Source organism: Corvus brachyrhynchos, unplaced genomic scaffold, assembly GCF_000691975.1.
Source record: "Corvus brachyrhynchos isolate BGI_N302 unplaced genomic scaffold, ASM69197v1 scaffold90, whole genome shotgun sequence".
In the NCBI taxonomy this organism is placed as follows: Eukaryota; Metazoa; Chordata; class Aves; order Passeriformes; family Corvidae; genus Corvus; species Corvus brachyrhynchos.
Genome location: NW_008236932.1, coordinates 6,873,648 through 6,889,842, shown reverse-complemented (window position 1 = coordinate 6,889,842; position 16,195 = coordinate 6,873,648). Strand labels below are relative to the sequence as shown.

The window sequence follows — 16,195 nt, the reverse complement described above, 5'->3', positions numbered from 1 at the left end:
AAAACTTACAGCAGGACTGTGAGTGTTACAACCTGTTTAGCAGCTCTTAATTTTGGTACTTGTACGTGGTATCATAGCTCATTTGAAAATGTGAAATTATCACTCTTATGTCACCGAGAGGTATGAGATGTGAAGGTAACTGGAATACCAATAAAATTTGTGGCAATGTATGGTATGTACCAAGCATGAGAAATCACAGTTTGCATACTTTATTTTCTGTGCTGTGGTATGCAACTGTTGGTATGTTGTCATTAGCATTATTTTCTCCAGTTTGTGAACTTGGATTCAACAGTTGCCTCTGGTCTTTGCAAGCTTGGTTGCATAACCCAGCTTCCCCCAGGTGATGGAGAATTAGGAATAACCAGGTCTGCAGTTGTTTGCTGTTCCATGCTTCACACATATGGTCTGGTATTCCTGATGCTCTGTGTTGAAGCTGCAGTAAAAACTCCAATCCATAGGTCAAGTAACTGATAGTGTGTATTGTTTAATTTTTCAGACAAAGCCCACACATATGCTATTTTTTGTAGTTGTCAAAACTGAAACACCTGGTTTTCTACAGCAGTTGCATCAATGCAGATCAGAATAGGGGATGTTTAATCCAAGTTAACTCTTCATTACAGTTGGACTACTGCTTACATTTGTAATTACTCTCTTTTCAGAAATTTTTAGTAGCTTGTGGTCTGTCTTATCTGTCTTCTTAGAACTGTTCCATGGATGAAATCAAAAGACTTTGCATGGAGCAGTTGGAGCTGTTATCTGAAAAAAAACTGTTGAAGATACTTGAAGGTCACTCTTTCTAGCTACTTAAATATATATGTATATATACAGACACACTCTACTAAGTATATATTAGCGTGTACATAATCACTCAGTTCCACCAATGCACACAGTTCATGTACTTTGATTAAGGATATGACATTCCAGCTTTTCATGGCCTTATTGCACTTGATATTTAAGGGATATTTAAACTTACTTGTAAACATATTGCTGTCTTCTCAATGAAGTGAAACTCTTCGAGTCTGAGAGCTCCAGAGTATCTTGCTGTTAATTCTGTACTTTATTTTTGGCACCCATAGTATTGTAGTACGAATAGCTAATCAGATTTTTTGTAATCCAGTATAAATGTATGTGTAGCTAACAGAAGATTCACAAGTAAGTAAGTGTTTTGGTTTTGACTAAGTCTAATTTTAGAAGTTCTGTTTTAACTGGGAAAAATCCTCTTCTGCTGATTGCAATAGAGTTAATAATTAAGAGTAAACCTAATTGCGTAGTATTAATTATATCACTTTCCTAAATTTTCATGTTTGAAACTGTGTATATCTAGGCAAGATTGGAGCTGATTCTGATACTGACGAGGAGGCAGATGGAGGAGACAAGACTGGAGGTGATTCAGTCAGTCAGTGAGTAAAAGACAAAACACTTAATTTAAGGAGACTGAACAATTCAGAGATTTTTCATGAGAAATTATCAAATATATCATTGAGAGACCAAATTGCTATATCCTTAATTAATTATTCTAGTTGAATGATGATGAACTGTGACTACTAGCAAGCACTAAACTTTACAGACATGATGTCACTTAGTGACATTTAGTGTGTCTTGGGCACATAACTGGATTCATAATGACATACCATCCATCAGCTAAGCTGTGGTAATTAAACATTCACACTTGTGAATGTTTAATTCACAAGTCCTGCAACAGAAGTGGTGTGATTTAGGTTAAACGTCTTTGTGTGAGCTAAATCAGTAAACCCCTCCCACATAGGTTTGTGATTTGTTTAAGTATATTTTCAGTTCAGCTGAGATTTATCCCTTCTCTTTAATTTTTGTTCTGGCCTTTCATTCCTGCCTCAGCTGAAGCAGCACTGACACTCATTACCTGTTCAATGTACTCTGTAGAAGGGGTGCTACAGAATGTAGTGTTTCAAGAACAGAGGCTTCTGGTTTCTTGCTCTTATCTTGGCATCTGTCAGTTTTGTAAAAGACAACACTTTTTTAACCTTTTCTTAAAAGGCTTGTCTGTTTTTTAAAGACCATTTCTTTGTCAGGAGTTCACCCGTTTGATAGTTTCTATGGAAGTAATGAAGGGAAGAAGAAAGTTACACTAGTTATCACGCACAATACATCAAATTTAGTGAGGCTAACTTGTTTCTAAAAGATTTATAAGCTTTTATGTTTTCAATACTGACCTGATTACAGCTGGTCCACAGGTTCAGGGCGCACTTAATAAGACTCTGAGGCAGTACAAGACAATGCACTAAAGATGGGCAGATTAACATAACCTCCTAGCTACTGGTTTGGTTAGTTTATATAAACCTCCTAAATAAGAACAAATGGATGGGAAAGATAGTAACAGTAATCCAACTTTCACATTCTGGTCAGTATTTTTCTTTAGCAGACACCTAGTTTCTGATCCTGTCTTTAATCCCCACCACCTGTACTGCAGAGCTACTGTCTTCATCCTTAGCCATCTGCTCCTCTGCCAGTCCTTGTTTTCCTAACCTTTGCTGAGTTTTTACCTCACTTTGCATGTTCTACTGGAGTTTGGTACCAAATCACCCTCAAACCCAGAGGTCTTTGAGAGCTGTACAAATTCCTGTAGCAACCTGTATATAGAACCATATGTGTGAGCCCAGTTAAGCATTACACTGGTGTGGCGCATTCCAACGTGAAATGCATGCTCTACATAAAATAAGGTAAATTTAAACTTACAATATTTGTTGTCAACAAATTTTAACCGTAGTTATCTTCTTTCTGCTGAAAAGATCATACCATGGAAATGTTATTCTGTTTAGAAAAATAAATTAAAAGTGCTGAGTTTATTGTTTGGGAACTTAACTGTCGTCTTGGGGGAGAAATATCTTTAAAGGCTGACAAAAAGGAGAAACTCCAAATTACTGTTGTCAGTTAGTAGTGTAGCATGAAAGAAGAGAGTATTAAATTTGTAAAATGCCCCTTAATTTTAGAATAGCTTATCTTCTTCTCCCATTGTTTGAAGACATGGCATTGTGTTACCCTTTCTTAAAGGTATACCACAGTACAGATAATTAGGGAAAAAAATGTTTTTCACTAGCAAACGAAACAAGGCTAACAAAAGCCAGACTGAACTGTGAACTTAAAACGCATCTGTTGGGCCAGTAGATGGTGCAAAATGCCTGCCTATGAAACAAAGTCATGAAGGTTCACCAGCAACGCAGTCCAATCCAGTCAATTCTCAGAGTAAAACGTTCTATAAAAGTACTTCTGCATCCTAAAAATTCTTTTGTTGACAGTAGGTAGTTTCTAAAGGAATGTTGGCTTGCTGCAATTATTATTAAAGTCAAGGCATCAGGAGGAAACTTCACAAGTTTCAATGTGTGATTTTTTTAAAGTTGGTAATTTCTTTTTACATGGCTGTTAAAATGGTTGTGGATAATTTCACAGTCAATATTTGAGCTGTGGGGGTCACTGAGTTTTCTCTCAAAGAGATGGTTACAATTCCTCATCAGATCTCAAGGTGATACTAGAGTTGTGAAATCTGTTGTCTGGATACTACTGATGCAAGATCAGGCTTTTTCAAGGAACACTTTGCTTTCCAGTGGAGAGATGACTAATCAGTTTAAAATGATAGAGCATGTGTGTGAAGGAGCATGGGATATGGGCAGGGACAGCCTAAGCAGCTTCTACTCTTAGTGATGATCAGGGTATATCACAACCTAATTTTGGTAAAGAGTTAACTAACTAAATGTAACGAATTGTTAGGAGTTGCTGGAAAAAAAACCCCAAAACAAAAACAACAGCAAAACAAACAAAAAAACCCCAAACCAGGTGGTTCCTTCTATATCTGCTGACCAGTAACTGGTCCAAAATCCGCATCTCTCTCCAGCTGCGGTCACACAAGCCCAAAAGGTTTGTATTCTTTCTCTAGTTGCTGTATAGACCTCCTTGTGCACGTGGGCCTCTCTGATGGCAGGTGCAGGCCTGTGATTGTCCCCAGTAGCTGATGCTGTTAATCTCTGGGGTATCTAGTGCTCCATTATGGTCCCTCAATTTGCCTACTTGCAGAACGTGGTCTATTTTTGGAATTTGGCCTTTGATTTTACTGTCTATTTGATACATTAGTCCCAGACCTCTCATCCTGCTTGTTGTCTAGAGTAGCCTGAGGTTTGCTGGTGAATTACAAGTATTTGCTTACAGTTGCATGACACTGAAAATCCTGGAGGAAGTGTACATTTTTCATTCTGTCTGATTTCTGGCAGCACAGTCCTGCAAGTGCTTCTGACCTGTGGTCCCCTTTGCAGTTGCTGGCACACATGTGTGAGTGTATTTAGATTATTGTCATCTCATTTGGAAAAAAAGTTAGTGTAGCCATGAGGTTCAATAAATAGGTACAACAGACTGGTCCAGGGATTCACTAGCCAAGTGTATTGACCTGTTTATTCTCCTTAATTAATTATTGCATGATACTTTATGCATTTATGTTCCAATGGCTAAAAACAGTGGGAGAAAAAGGAGAGTCTGTTGATGTAGCCTTTGTCACTGAAGAAAAGGAAATAGAAATGAAAATAACTGCCTCTCAGACCACGATGTCTAGAAATGTTATGGTGTTCCCCCTCCTGTTGAAACCATTGGATACATGTTAAAAAACAACTTGCAGAGCATGGGGAAAATAGATATGTGTTCAATTTCAGGAAAACCCTAAAGGCCATTACTGAAAAACAAGTTGTTAATCATTGTATTTACATCCATGATATCAGAATACTGCTTCCTTTTTATAGTGTTGTTAAGTTCCCATGGGCAGGAGGGCTGCATTGATTCCATATTACTACAGATGAAACCAATGCCGCACCAACATTCAGTTTAGAAATTTGGCAATTCTATTGTCAAAATGCTCATCAGATGAGGTAACTGAACTCTTCTTGTGATTCTGGATCCTTCCACCTGTGTCCTTCCTGTATGTTTTACCTTATTTTCACAGTTTGTGTAACTGGTATGTGTGAAGTATGTGAAGGACGTTAACGTTTCACAGAAGTGTCTCTTCCTTACCCTTGTGTAAAGAGTTGAAACACTTCAGGTCAATGGTAGAAATCTTTAAATAGGAGAAATAGAGAAACGCAAGTACTGAATACATTGTAATAGCTGAGTTGTAAACAGTTTCAGTTTAAAAAGTATCCCTTTGTGAAACAAAATGATTGTGGTTTAGGAGAGGGTGGTGATGGGCTGGTGATAATTTCATGAAAATACCTTTTTACTTTCAAAATAAGACAATAAATAGTATTTTAGTACAGCAGAAACTACTGTTTTCCAAAAGCATTTAATTATGTGACAATTTATTTTGAGTTTTACAGAAAAGCTCCTAATATGAGGAGCCTCTTCCTTTATAACTACTCGGCTGTGGTTCCTCAGTTATAACTGTTGAGGATTGTTACTCTAAAAGGAAAGGATGTAGTGGAAATAATTGCTTTGTCCTTGTGTATCACAAGGCAAAACAAGAAAAGTTCATTTTCAAGTGCTCAGATTAGCTCTCTGTGTATTCCTTCTGTCTTTATTTTACTGTAGCTGTCTTATTGGCCTACCACCTCATAATTTTTTAGTTTCTTAAAAATGTTCTGTTAAATTGTAAATTATGGTGATTAAAATGTTCTTAATTGTTTCCAGACAGGACAACAGTATAGACTCAACTTCTTCTCTGAGAGAAGACAACAAGCTGGAAAGTCAGGAATCAAAACAAGGTATGCAGTAGAGAAAGCTGAAATTTTGTGTTCTTGATGTTGGCCAGTGACTAATTCCAGGTAGCTGACAGCTCTCTTGTGAACAGTGGCTGCAGTCAGGATTAAAATGTTCTTAATTGTTTCCAGACAGGACAACAGTATAGACTCAACTTCTTCTCTGAGAGAAGACAACAAGCTGGAAAGTCAGGAATCAAAACAAGGTATGCAGTAGAGAAAGCTGAAATTTTGTGTTCTTGATGTTGGCCAGTGACTAATTCCAGGTAGCTGACAGCTCTCTTGTGAACAGTGGCTGCAGTCATAGAGAAGCATCCTCTTAGAAATCAGCTTGCATAGGGTTGCAACATCTCCTGCAGGTACAGTTCCAGAAAAGGTGATGGGGACATTGAAGAAGACATTCTAGAAACTTTGGCTTCTTAGTTCTATAGGAATGGAGGGTTTTTTGCAGCTGGAAGCAAACTGCAGCTCTTCAGAGTTTCCTAGTTTAGCTTCTGGAACATGACTGAAGTTCTTGCAGAGCTCATGTGGCTCCTCGTATCTAGTTTTTCAGCTGAAGAGGAACTTCATTTAAGTTTTTTGATATGCAGGTGATTGCTAATACTGCTGTTACTGTTGGTTGAAATGACCGTCAGGTTTATTTTACACTGAGATGATCATACGAGTGTACAGTAGTCTGTTTTTGCATTCACAGAAATCCATAATAATAACTTTTCCAAAGGACTGCTTGTAATTTAGTAATTTATTTCAGTCTTGGTATATGATAACTTGCTTTGTTTGATTGTATAGAGCTGAGGTCCAATGAAATGGTGCTTGACACCCAGCACTTGTGTTAGCTGGCTTATTTTACTTGAAGTCAGTGCAAGTAGACGTACACACTCAAATTTTTGAATCATTGAGAATGAACATTTTGTCTTGTGTACTTTCTCTTTTTAAATGCAAAAATTCAGCTTGTGAGACATTCAAGTACTACAGCGACTGGCAGAATAGAAAATGCAAAGGCAAATAAGTTACTGGTGCGCATTCATTTGTTCTTTCCACACAAGAAAACAGTTTTTTTAGCCCACAGTAGTATTTGTTTTATTCCAGTCATTAAATTAGCACATATAACAATTTCCAGTGTTAGTTTGTGCATGAAGCACTAGAACTGTAGGTGTTTCTGTCTCGGTCTGTTTATTTTCATTTTGGCTGGCTGTATGCAGAAACATCAGAAATAGCATTTCCGGTTAAAGAATGTTGCAAATTCTTCTAAGCTACATTTCTCTTCTGCAAAGTTCTAACTTTATTTGCTTCTTGCAACTGCTATTTCACAATTCAGAATTTTGTCTTTGTCTCCTGGAATAACATTGTGAAACATGTTTGTTTTCTGAAGTAGTTAGTGAGAAGAGTTAAATGGAAAAGGAAGGAGTCATAACAGCATCAAAACTCTAAGGAGTGAGTTGCAATGACTATGAAGAATCTTTTAAATGTTGCTTGTTGTACTATATGGAGGAATTTTAGAGCCGACAGATTTCCTGCAGGTTTCTTCCACTTTTGTGTTATCAAAGGGAATTGATGGACTGTTGCAGGTGATTGCATTGTTTTTTATGACTTAATCAACCAGATTATCATGGTGGCTTTGGGCTATAACAGTGGCTCCACTCTGTGGAGATGTTAGCTTTAAAGAACTTTTGAGAATATCATATAAATTAGAAAGTATAACTCCAGTCATTCTCCTGCACTGCAGCCTGAGAAGCTGTGGGAAAAAGAAGAGAGAATGAGAGGATAAGCAGAAGTGGATAAAATAAAATTTTTAAATGTAATTAAGTGTGCTAAAATGAATTTTTCAACTGTAGATGAAGGAAAAAGTAAAAGTTACCAAAATGAAAAAGATAATGTGAAATGCCAGCCATGATCCTTATTACTGTGTAAAAACACAGGTGCAAAAGAGGGAAATAAAGCCTGTTAGCTCATTAAACATCTGTAGGCCAAAACCCTTGTATGAGCACTGAATTACACAGTCTCGGAGGTTTCAAGTTCTAAATAGAACCCAAGGTTGTTCTGCCCAGCTTCTCATCCATACAAGTCTGGGATAGATGTGAGTGACTTAATATTTTGTTTCTTCTTAATGTGACCAATTAATTCCAAAAAGAATCCTATGGTGGGCTGACCCAAGCCAGCAGTAGGCACATGCCAACACCTCAGTTACTTGTCCCCCAGTGGGGTAGAGGTGACAATCAGCAAAACAAATGAGAATAACTTACGAGTCAACATAAAGACTCTTCAGTAAGTGAAGCAAGAGCTGTGCACTGAAACAAAGCAAAATTAGAGACAATCTCCCATCGGCAGCCAGATTTTTAGCCGTTCCCTGGAAAGCAGCAACACAGCATGCATGACAGGTACTTGGGAAGACAAATGCCAGTGTTATATGGTGGAGCATATCCCTTAGGTCAGTTTGCCTCAGCTGTTCTGGTTGTCTGGCCCTCTCAGCCTCTTGCAGACCCCCAGTTTACTCTCTGGGAAGTCAGAGTGAGAAACAGAGAAAGCCCTAAGGCTGTGCAAGCACTCTTCAGCAGCAGCCAAACTGCTGTGTTATCAACACCATTTCAGAAACAAATACAAAAGCAGTATCATGCAGTCTGCTGTGAAGAAGATTAACTCCACCCCAGCCAGACTCAGTACAGGTCAGTTTAACTTTGGCAGTGAATTAGGATGAGCAGGCTCAGATACGAAGTTTCAGTCTTTGAACTCTGATCCACTGATGCACCTGATTTTTTGACCCATGGAAACGCTGCTTGGTTGACCAGCATGTTAGGTAAATACTGACTGATACTATGAAGTAAGACAGAAAAGTTACCATTTCTAATCCTGTTGTTTCCCATTATGATCTTTCCCATCCATTGTGGCGTGCAAGGTAAAGTTAAAAAGAGTGTTCAAAGTTGACTAAATGGTGTGGGAAATAGGGAAAACTGCATCTGAAACTGAAATATTAATCTTGAAGTTACTGTCACAGTAGGAACAGGGCAAGACTACTTAGGATCAAAGAAGACCCTTGTATGTTCATCTCATGAGTAGTTTTTATACACGCTGCTGTGAGGATGATTTTCTTTAGCTTTGTTTATATTTTAGGTTTTTAGATTTTATTATTTTAAAATTGTGATTTGTCTTGCAAAAAGAAAAGGTGAAAAGTTATCTGTAAACTCCTTTATATGTCTTAACATAACATTTTCAGGAGCTGCATCTGCTTTCCTATTAGCTTTCTTTGGAATTTTTGACGTGCCACATACCTTAGCTGTGTATGTTTCTAAACACGCTGTATTTACTAGCATTATGGCTGCTTTTTACAGTCAAGTAAACCAGTGTTAGGAGGTACTGGACTGATAACAAAGATCCTAAATCATTCTCAGGGTGAGTATGCAGAATTCTTAAATCTGAACTTAAATGCTGTGACAAATCATAGCCTGATATGGAGTGATTAGGAGTCAGTAACTGAATTATGTGTCTATAGTACAAAAAATTTTCAAAGCTGAATCCATAAACTCTAATGTTTTAAAGTGTTACTATTGTTTATAAAACCATTTTGAGATATTTTAATCCTCCTTTCCTGCCTTCCTTTGTTTTTTAAGTAGAAAAATTGCATTTATAGCTTTCTAAGTAGTGAGTATGCTACTCTTTTTTTTTTTAAGGCTTGCTTTTCCTGTGCAAGTGGTAAAAATGGTATTACCAAAAGCAATTATAAAGTCTTTATAATCAGTAACTTTACCATCACCTGAATATACATTACTCATTTTAAGCAGGAGCCAATCCTGCTCTAAGTTTCCACAGATACAAAAGCTGGTGAAATAGCAATAACTTCTGAGGCCAGTGTGTCAAAGCAAGTCTTACTGTAGTCAAATTGAGAGAACAGTTAGGTTCTGACAGAGCTTTGCTTTTATTTTATTGCACCGCCTCCTCTTCTAATTATGTTTTTAAAAGTAAACTCCAACTTTCAGCCACCGTTAAAAACCAAAGTCATAAATTCCTTCATGTTCTTACATCTGAGTTAAATACATCTGTAAGACTTGTGATAAATTCAGAGTAGTTGCACTATAAGTGGAGTTTCTATTAATTTTTAGTGTTATGCCTCGCTATAGTCCCACTCCTCTTAAAATAAATAACATAGTTGAGTGTAATTTTTGAAGTTGCATTCTGAAAATTAGGTTTACTTAAAAGATAAGCAAAAATCAGTTTTACACTGCAGAAGGTTTCTTTGATATAAAATCTTATGACATTTTAATTAGGAAAATAGATCATGTAACTTTGTAGGAGAGAATAAATTTTTCTGGTACCGCTGCTTTGCTATACTGCATGTTCTTTTAGATTGGCATAAAAATGCGTTAACACTTGTATAAATAAGCTCAGTTTTAAAAGCTGGAGGAGAAAAAGAAGAAGAATTGGTTATCTTACAGATTTCTTTTCACTCTCTTAATTTGCAGAGTAATGCTTTAAGCAGAAGTGATTTTTTAAGTTGAGGTAAAAACAGTTGTGTTAGGCATCTCTATGATTGTTATGTTTGTGTTACAGGCAAGGGAGAAGATAGTGATGTCCTCAGCATAAATGCAGATGCATATGATAGTGACATAGAAGGCCCATGCAATGAAGAGGATGGCCCAGATGTGCAAGAGAGCACTGTCAGAAGTGGAGCTGGTCAGATAGATGACCTTCAGAAGGACATTGAGAAGAGTGTGAATGAGATACTGGGCTTGGCAGAGTCCAGCCCAAAGGAGCACAAAGCAGCAACCTTAGCTGTTCCTCCATCAGAAGATGTTCAGCCATCAGCACAACAGCTGGAGCTTCTGGAGCTCGAGATGAGGGCCAGAGCTATTAAGGCTCTGATGAAAGCTGGTGATGTCAAAAAACAGCCCTAAGACCATTCAGATTTCATTTTCAGTATTTGTTTCGAAAAAGGTGGTGTCTGTTCTCTTCAGCGCTGCAGTATGTTTGGGCTGGATATGACATTCCTCATTCAGACTGTGTTGTGTTTCCTGACCTATGGTTCTGTGGTTTTGTTGCCTTTAGTGTGCTGCTTCCATGACATGCACAAACAGAGGTTGGTTCTTCCCTGAGATGAGGTGTCCTTGTGCTGGTTCACCTCCTCAAAGAGTCACACCATGTATAGAGTTGTGCCAGGAACCTGGTGCCTCCCAGAAGGGTTGTTGTAGAAACTTACAACTTAGTGTTGCTTAATTCTTCTTGGGGCCCATCTCATCATAATGTAGGTATTCTAATTAAAATGTGATGATATGTTTAAAAGCATACTCAGTTTTTTGGAATGGGAATTCCTAAAGGGAAGGTTTTTTACCTTTCAAATACACAGCTGAACGTGTTATTTTCAGAGTTATGAAAGTGCCTGAAAGAGCAGAGTTTTTTACACTATCACATAGTTTTGTCACTCTTTTCCACTCTTATCTTTTGTATTATAACTGAAGAAAGCAGAGTTTCTTCCTAACTGTAAAGCTTTTCTTTTGAATATTTGACATAATTAGCAAATAAACATTTCAGAAGACCTTGAGCTTTTAAGATAAAACTGATGTAGTCCTACTTTCATGTCCCCTGAAAGTACGAAAATCCACCTAATGTCAGTATGTTTTTTTAGAAAAGGCATTTAATTTATTTATGAGGTTTTAAAATACAAATTCTATTTTTATCCACTTCAAGGTATTCCTTTGTAAGTAAATTGAATTTTAGGATTAATTTTCATGCTATAGTATCTTACAACAATTACAATTATTTTAATTTTTTAGAATTAGTGCTGGTTTTATATCTGGCTGCTAATCAAAGCATATTAAAATACTTACGTGTTTGTTTACACATGCAGACACCAATTTTTTTCTTTAAAGGTATGAAGTTTACAACTGTAGTCTTCGTTAAGTAAAATGATGTGTAATGTATTTTATTCATGAATTTTCCTTGGTTGTTACTTAGCCAATTACATACTTTGCAACAGTAGGAGAGATAATTTCCCTATGCTATTTTGTAATACTACTGCAAACTTTATTCTGTTCAGATATTATGTTTTGAATTCTTTTAAGGTTTATAATTTTCTTTTTATTCTTCCATTTTATCCCTTTTCTTCCTTCTCTTTATTCCCTTTCTTATTTCCTGTTTCCTTTTAAACCCTTTTCTGTAGCAAGATTCTTGTCTATTTCTTAAGTATGATTGATTTCCTCTAGAATCAACAGTATTGTAAAATGTTAGTGCAGTGTAAATTTGATAATAAACTAAAACCTTCATTAAATACAGCTGAGAAAATTACAGTGTGCATTCATTAAGTGATATCAGTGGCCTGGGTAAAGTGTACCTGATAGTAGTGTTATCCACAGCATCAGCATTTTTTCTATTATTTTAGCAAATGTAGGGTGTAAGTGGTGTAAGTTAGAATATATACACACAATTCAAAAGGTAACATTACTGTCTCCAAATCTGTGTGTGTTGTCTTTGGTTAATTTCATTTAGCTGTTTGGTGAGCTTGTGTTCTGTTTGAGTCCAGAGAAACGAAAGAAGTAAACAGAGAAAGACACCTGGCAAAACCTGGATGTGCAATCTTCTCTTTTCCAAAGTCATAGGCTGGTGGAGCTGTGTTAGACTTCAAAGATACATTTTAGTGCTGCTACACTTAGATCCTTAAGGCACTAAATACCTCACCTTGCCTGCTGTGCAAGTGCAAAAGCTCACTTGCAAGGGCGTTTCCTGTGTCACCAGAAGAAGCCACACGAAGTCCATTCAGTGATGTTGCAAAACAACACATTTGTAGTTGTTTGGTAAAACAAAAATACTGCTGGAAGAAATGATAAACTAGAATGTAGTTACCTTCTACTGCCTACTTTCTGGAGGTGTGTAGCACTTATTTTCCTACTGGTTTCCCAGGTCACCCTTAAAAGTGCATTTTGTAGCATGTTGAACTGTTAAAGGTTATTATTTCAAGGTCTGTATCAAGAAGTTGCAAATGCTAACTCTAGCATGTAGTGTGACAGAGATGAAACAGGTTTACTATGCATGTGACAGAAGATTTGTAATTACAGCCTAATTAAATCTGAAATTAAAAGATGAGAAGGATTCCAAGAAAATTCAATTAAGCTGTTTACAAAAATAAAATAAAAAAAATTATATGAGGTACTTAATGTGATTGATTACACAAGTGCTAATTCATTTTTAGGATATTGTACTGTTGCTGCTTAGGTTAAAAGCAGATCAGGTAACTTATGTGTGTTCTTGCATTGATTTATATCACTGAAGAGATAAAAAAATCCACTATATTTAAAATATTTATTATACAGCTGTTTTGTTTTCCACTTTTAAATATGTCTGATTTTTCCTTGAAAAATAAATTTATTATTTCATTTGGAAGAAGAGGCAATTTGTATGTAAAATGTATTGAATTATTTATGAAACCTTAAGATAGTGTTACTGGGTTTTAATCAACCATTTTGTCAGGAAACCAAGGTTATACACTGGGTGTTGGTCAGCATGAAAAAGATCTTGATTATATTTCGGACTGCAACAAAAATATTTTCTAATGAATTTTGGCTGTTGTCATAGTGCACAGTGCTCTTTTGAGGAGGAGGAGAGTTGATTGATTGTGTACTAGATAAATAAAAAGGTATAACTCCACAGAGAGCCAACAGTATTTATTTCTGTTTGTAGGCTTTGCTGTTATGGTGATTTCATAGAGAATAATAAAAAGACTTCAAGATACCAGTTTTGAGAGGTGAATCACAAGCATTTCCTCAGAAAAGAATTAGTTCCACTTGTAACACTCTTTTCAATATAGTATTTGCTCTCAAAAATATTTTGCGTAAGAGACTTGGTGCCGTAACTTTTTTTAAGCTATAAAATAATGTTCTTTGCTGTTTGAAAATATTGTAATTATTAATTGTAGTAAATGAAGGTTTTGATCACTGATAACTACAGGTTTTTCCTAAGTGTATTTGAAAAAATAGGGAGTCAGATAATCTGTGCAGGCAATGTGAGATGCTGCTGTTCTAACTGGATACTGTTGAAATGCCACGTGAAACAGGAGCCGTTCAGCACTGCATTGTCAGTCCTGCCAAAGGAGCCAGCTAGATAGTACTTCCCTGCAACCTTGTCTGTATATAAAGGAGCACAGTTTCAAAAACAAAAGCCACTTCAGGGGCACCTTGTAGTGGGACAAAATGACCTTTCACCAGCTGATTCCATACAATGTCAGAGCTTTAAAGAGTGTAAATGGTTGCTTGGTTATTACTATGATTTTTTAAATATCAGTTTACAAAAGCAGTTATTGTAACAAGTTACTTTTTTTCCTTCTGTGAGTAGAGCATGCCAGCCCTTTTCTAAAAACAGCAACTGAAGAAAGGCTTTATGCGCATGAGTGCATAGTAAATTATTGTATAGCATTTTACATGCCGGTCTTAAAATTATAAGCACTGATTTAGCTTTATGAGATCACTGATGCTGGTAAATATGCCCTTTTCACAGAAGATAATTGAAGATTAATTGTGAAATAAGCCCTTTAGTCAGGAAGGGAGATGAGGTGGTTAATTGATCCAGAAACATAAGAACAGCATAACTTTAGGAGCATAGACACCAAATTAAAAACTGATTAAAAACTCCTGCAATTTAGTCCCAGTACTCTCAACCTTCATGTTTATTGCTAAGTCAATCTGCAACACATGTAGAGAAGAAAAAAGGTTTGTTTACCTTATTTGTGGCCAAATATAGGTGTCAAAGTACTTGATTTTGTGGGGGAGGGGCTGAAATCTCATGTTTCAAGGGCCTTTTTTAGCATTAATATTGAAATATGTAAACGTAATACATAAAAGGTGGAGAAAAATCTACGGCTTGTAGGAAGGGTTAGCCACATATCACTTAAGCAACTTTGTAGTCAGGTAAGAAAAGATCCCGAAAACTTAAAACTAAATATTACATGTTTATTGCATTATACAGCACAATAAAAATATGAAAAGAAACCCCAAAACCCAAAATAATCAGAGAATGGAACATGTTCATTCATTCATTCACTGCATCATATTTTTTTTTAAACAGTGTGAAAACTTTTTGTCTATGGCATCGGTTGATTATTGTCAGTCTCAAAATTGAATTTTTCTTTTGTATCTGGTGCAAAGTTGTTCTAGATGAAAATATTACACTGTGAATTGTCTAATCTAAAGTCTTGCATCCCATCTTGTGTTTTTAGACTCCAGTCGATCTAACTGTACTTAAGAATTCTCAGCTTTACTTCACTGGAATACTGTGTGCAGTTCTGCATGCCTGTGTTGAAAGCATATCTACTGGGAGTGGAGCAGACTCAGATAAAGTCTCCTAACGGCACCAGAGGAGCACAGGACATGAGAAATGACTAGAAAAGTGTGTTCAGTCTAAGTATGTTGACGCTAGCCTTAAAGGCAGGCAGAAACAGAGTACTGGGAATGACATTTAAGCTGAATATGAATGCTGGTGAGGAACTACGCATACATTTTGGTTAGGTTGCTTATTCCCAGGCCTGGTCTCCTCCCTGCTGTTGTGCAGCTAGTGTTTATGTGGATATGTAGAGAACCACATCAGGAAACTCATTCATGCAGGGAATCCTGCCCATCCGCTTCTAACCTGGGGCACCATTCCAATTGAATTTTCTATGTGGGCACAACAGAACGAGTAGTGAAAATCCAACTACTGAAAATGGTGCTGGATTATACTACATAAGTGATACCCCTCATTCTTCCAGTCCTTAAGATATGAGGCATCAGAATTAAAATGATTTAATTCTATCTTTTTGAAAGCCTTCACTCGAAAATGTTAGCTGAACTGCTCCAAATGTATACTATTTTAGCTATTAAATCTTTATTAAACCTACATTCTTGATTATTGGCTGGTGTAGATTTTCTATGTGTATGGTTTTGACTTTTCTTTTTTGTTGTTGTTTTGTTAGAGGTTTTTTGTTGAAGTGAAGTCTGCGTAATTGTTACTGTGTGTAGTCTAGTGAAAATTAGCGCCTGATAATTGTGTATGAATTAAACTTTTGGATTACATCCACACTAGGGGGCTGTGTTGCTTCAACAATGTCTGTTTCAGAGAGTCATGTATTAAGAGCAGAGTCCAAACATTTTAGAAAAATACAGGATAGGAGCAAAGACACTTTATTATCTGTGTACTTAGATATAAAGTTGAAAAGTTGAAGGATGAAGTGATGCTCTCATTTTCATGAGATGAGTGGAAAGGCTGGGACCTGGTTACTTCAGTTGTAGTGTAGCTCTTCAGACCCGGGATGCAATAACCCAGTTTGCTGGAACTGGGGACAGGAAGTCTGCTTGCCATCAAGATTTAGCAACTGTAGCATTTTTTTCTTCATAAAGGGGGATTTTCTATACAGAGCATATCCCAGTTACACTTCATATCCCAGTGCTTCTGCTTTAGTCCCCTGTTTCTTTGACTGCACCAGTTCCTGTATTACTACAGGATGTAAGACTGCTTTGCTACAAATACGGCGCTCCTTA

General features: G+C 36.7%; 1 protein-coding gene across 3 annotated transcripts in view; it reads left to right on the top strand.

The window, feature by feature from the left end:
• CAAP1 (caspase activity and apoptosis inhibitor 1) overlaps positions 1-13,340 on the top strand; it is a 15,128-nt gene extending 1,788 nt beyond the window's left edge. For all 3 annotated transcript variants that reach the window (XM_008629173.2, XM_017728360.1, XM_017728361.1), the window contains 4 exons: positions 702-786; positions 1,325-1,400; positions 5,638-5,711; positions 10,248-13,340. In XM_008629173.2, coding sequence (XP_008627395.2) covers positions 702-786; positions 1,325-1,400; positions 5,638-5,711; positions 10,248-10,591 — 579 coding nt within the window. In that variant the 3' untranslated portion in view covers positions 10,592-13,340. The remainder of the gene's footprint in view (positions 1-701; positions 787-1,324; positions 1,401-5,637; positions 5,712-10,247) is intronic.
• The last annotated feature ends 2,855 nt before the right edge of the window (positions 13,341-16,195 follow it).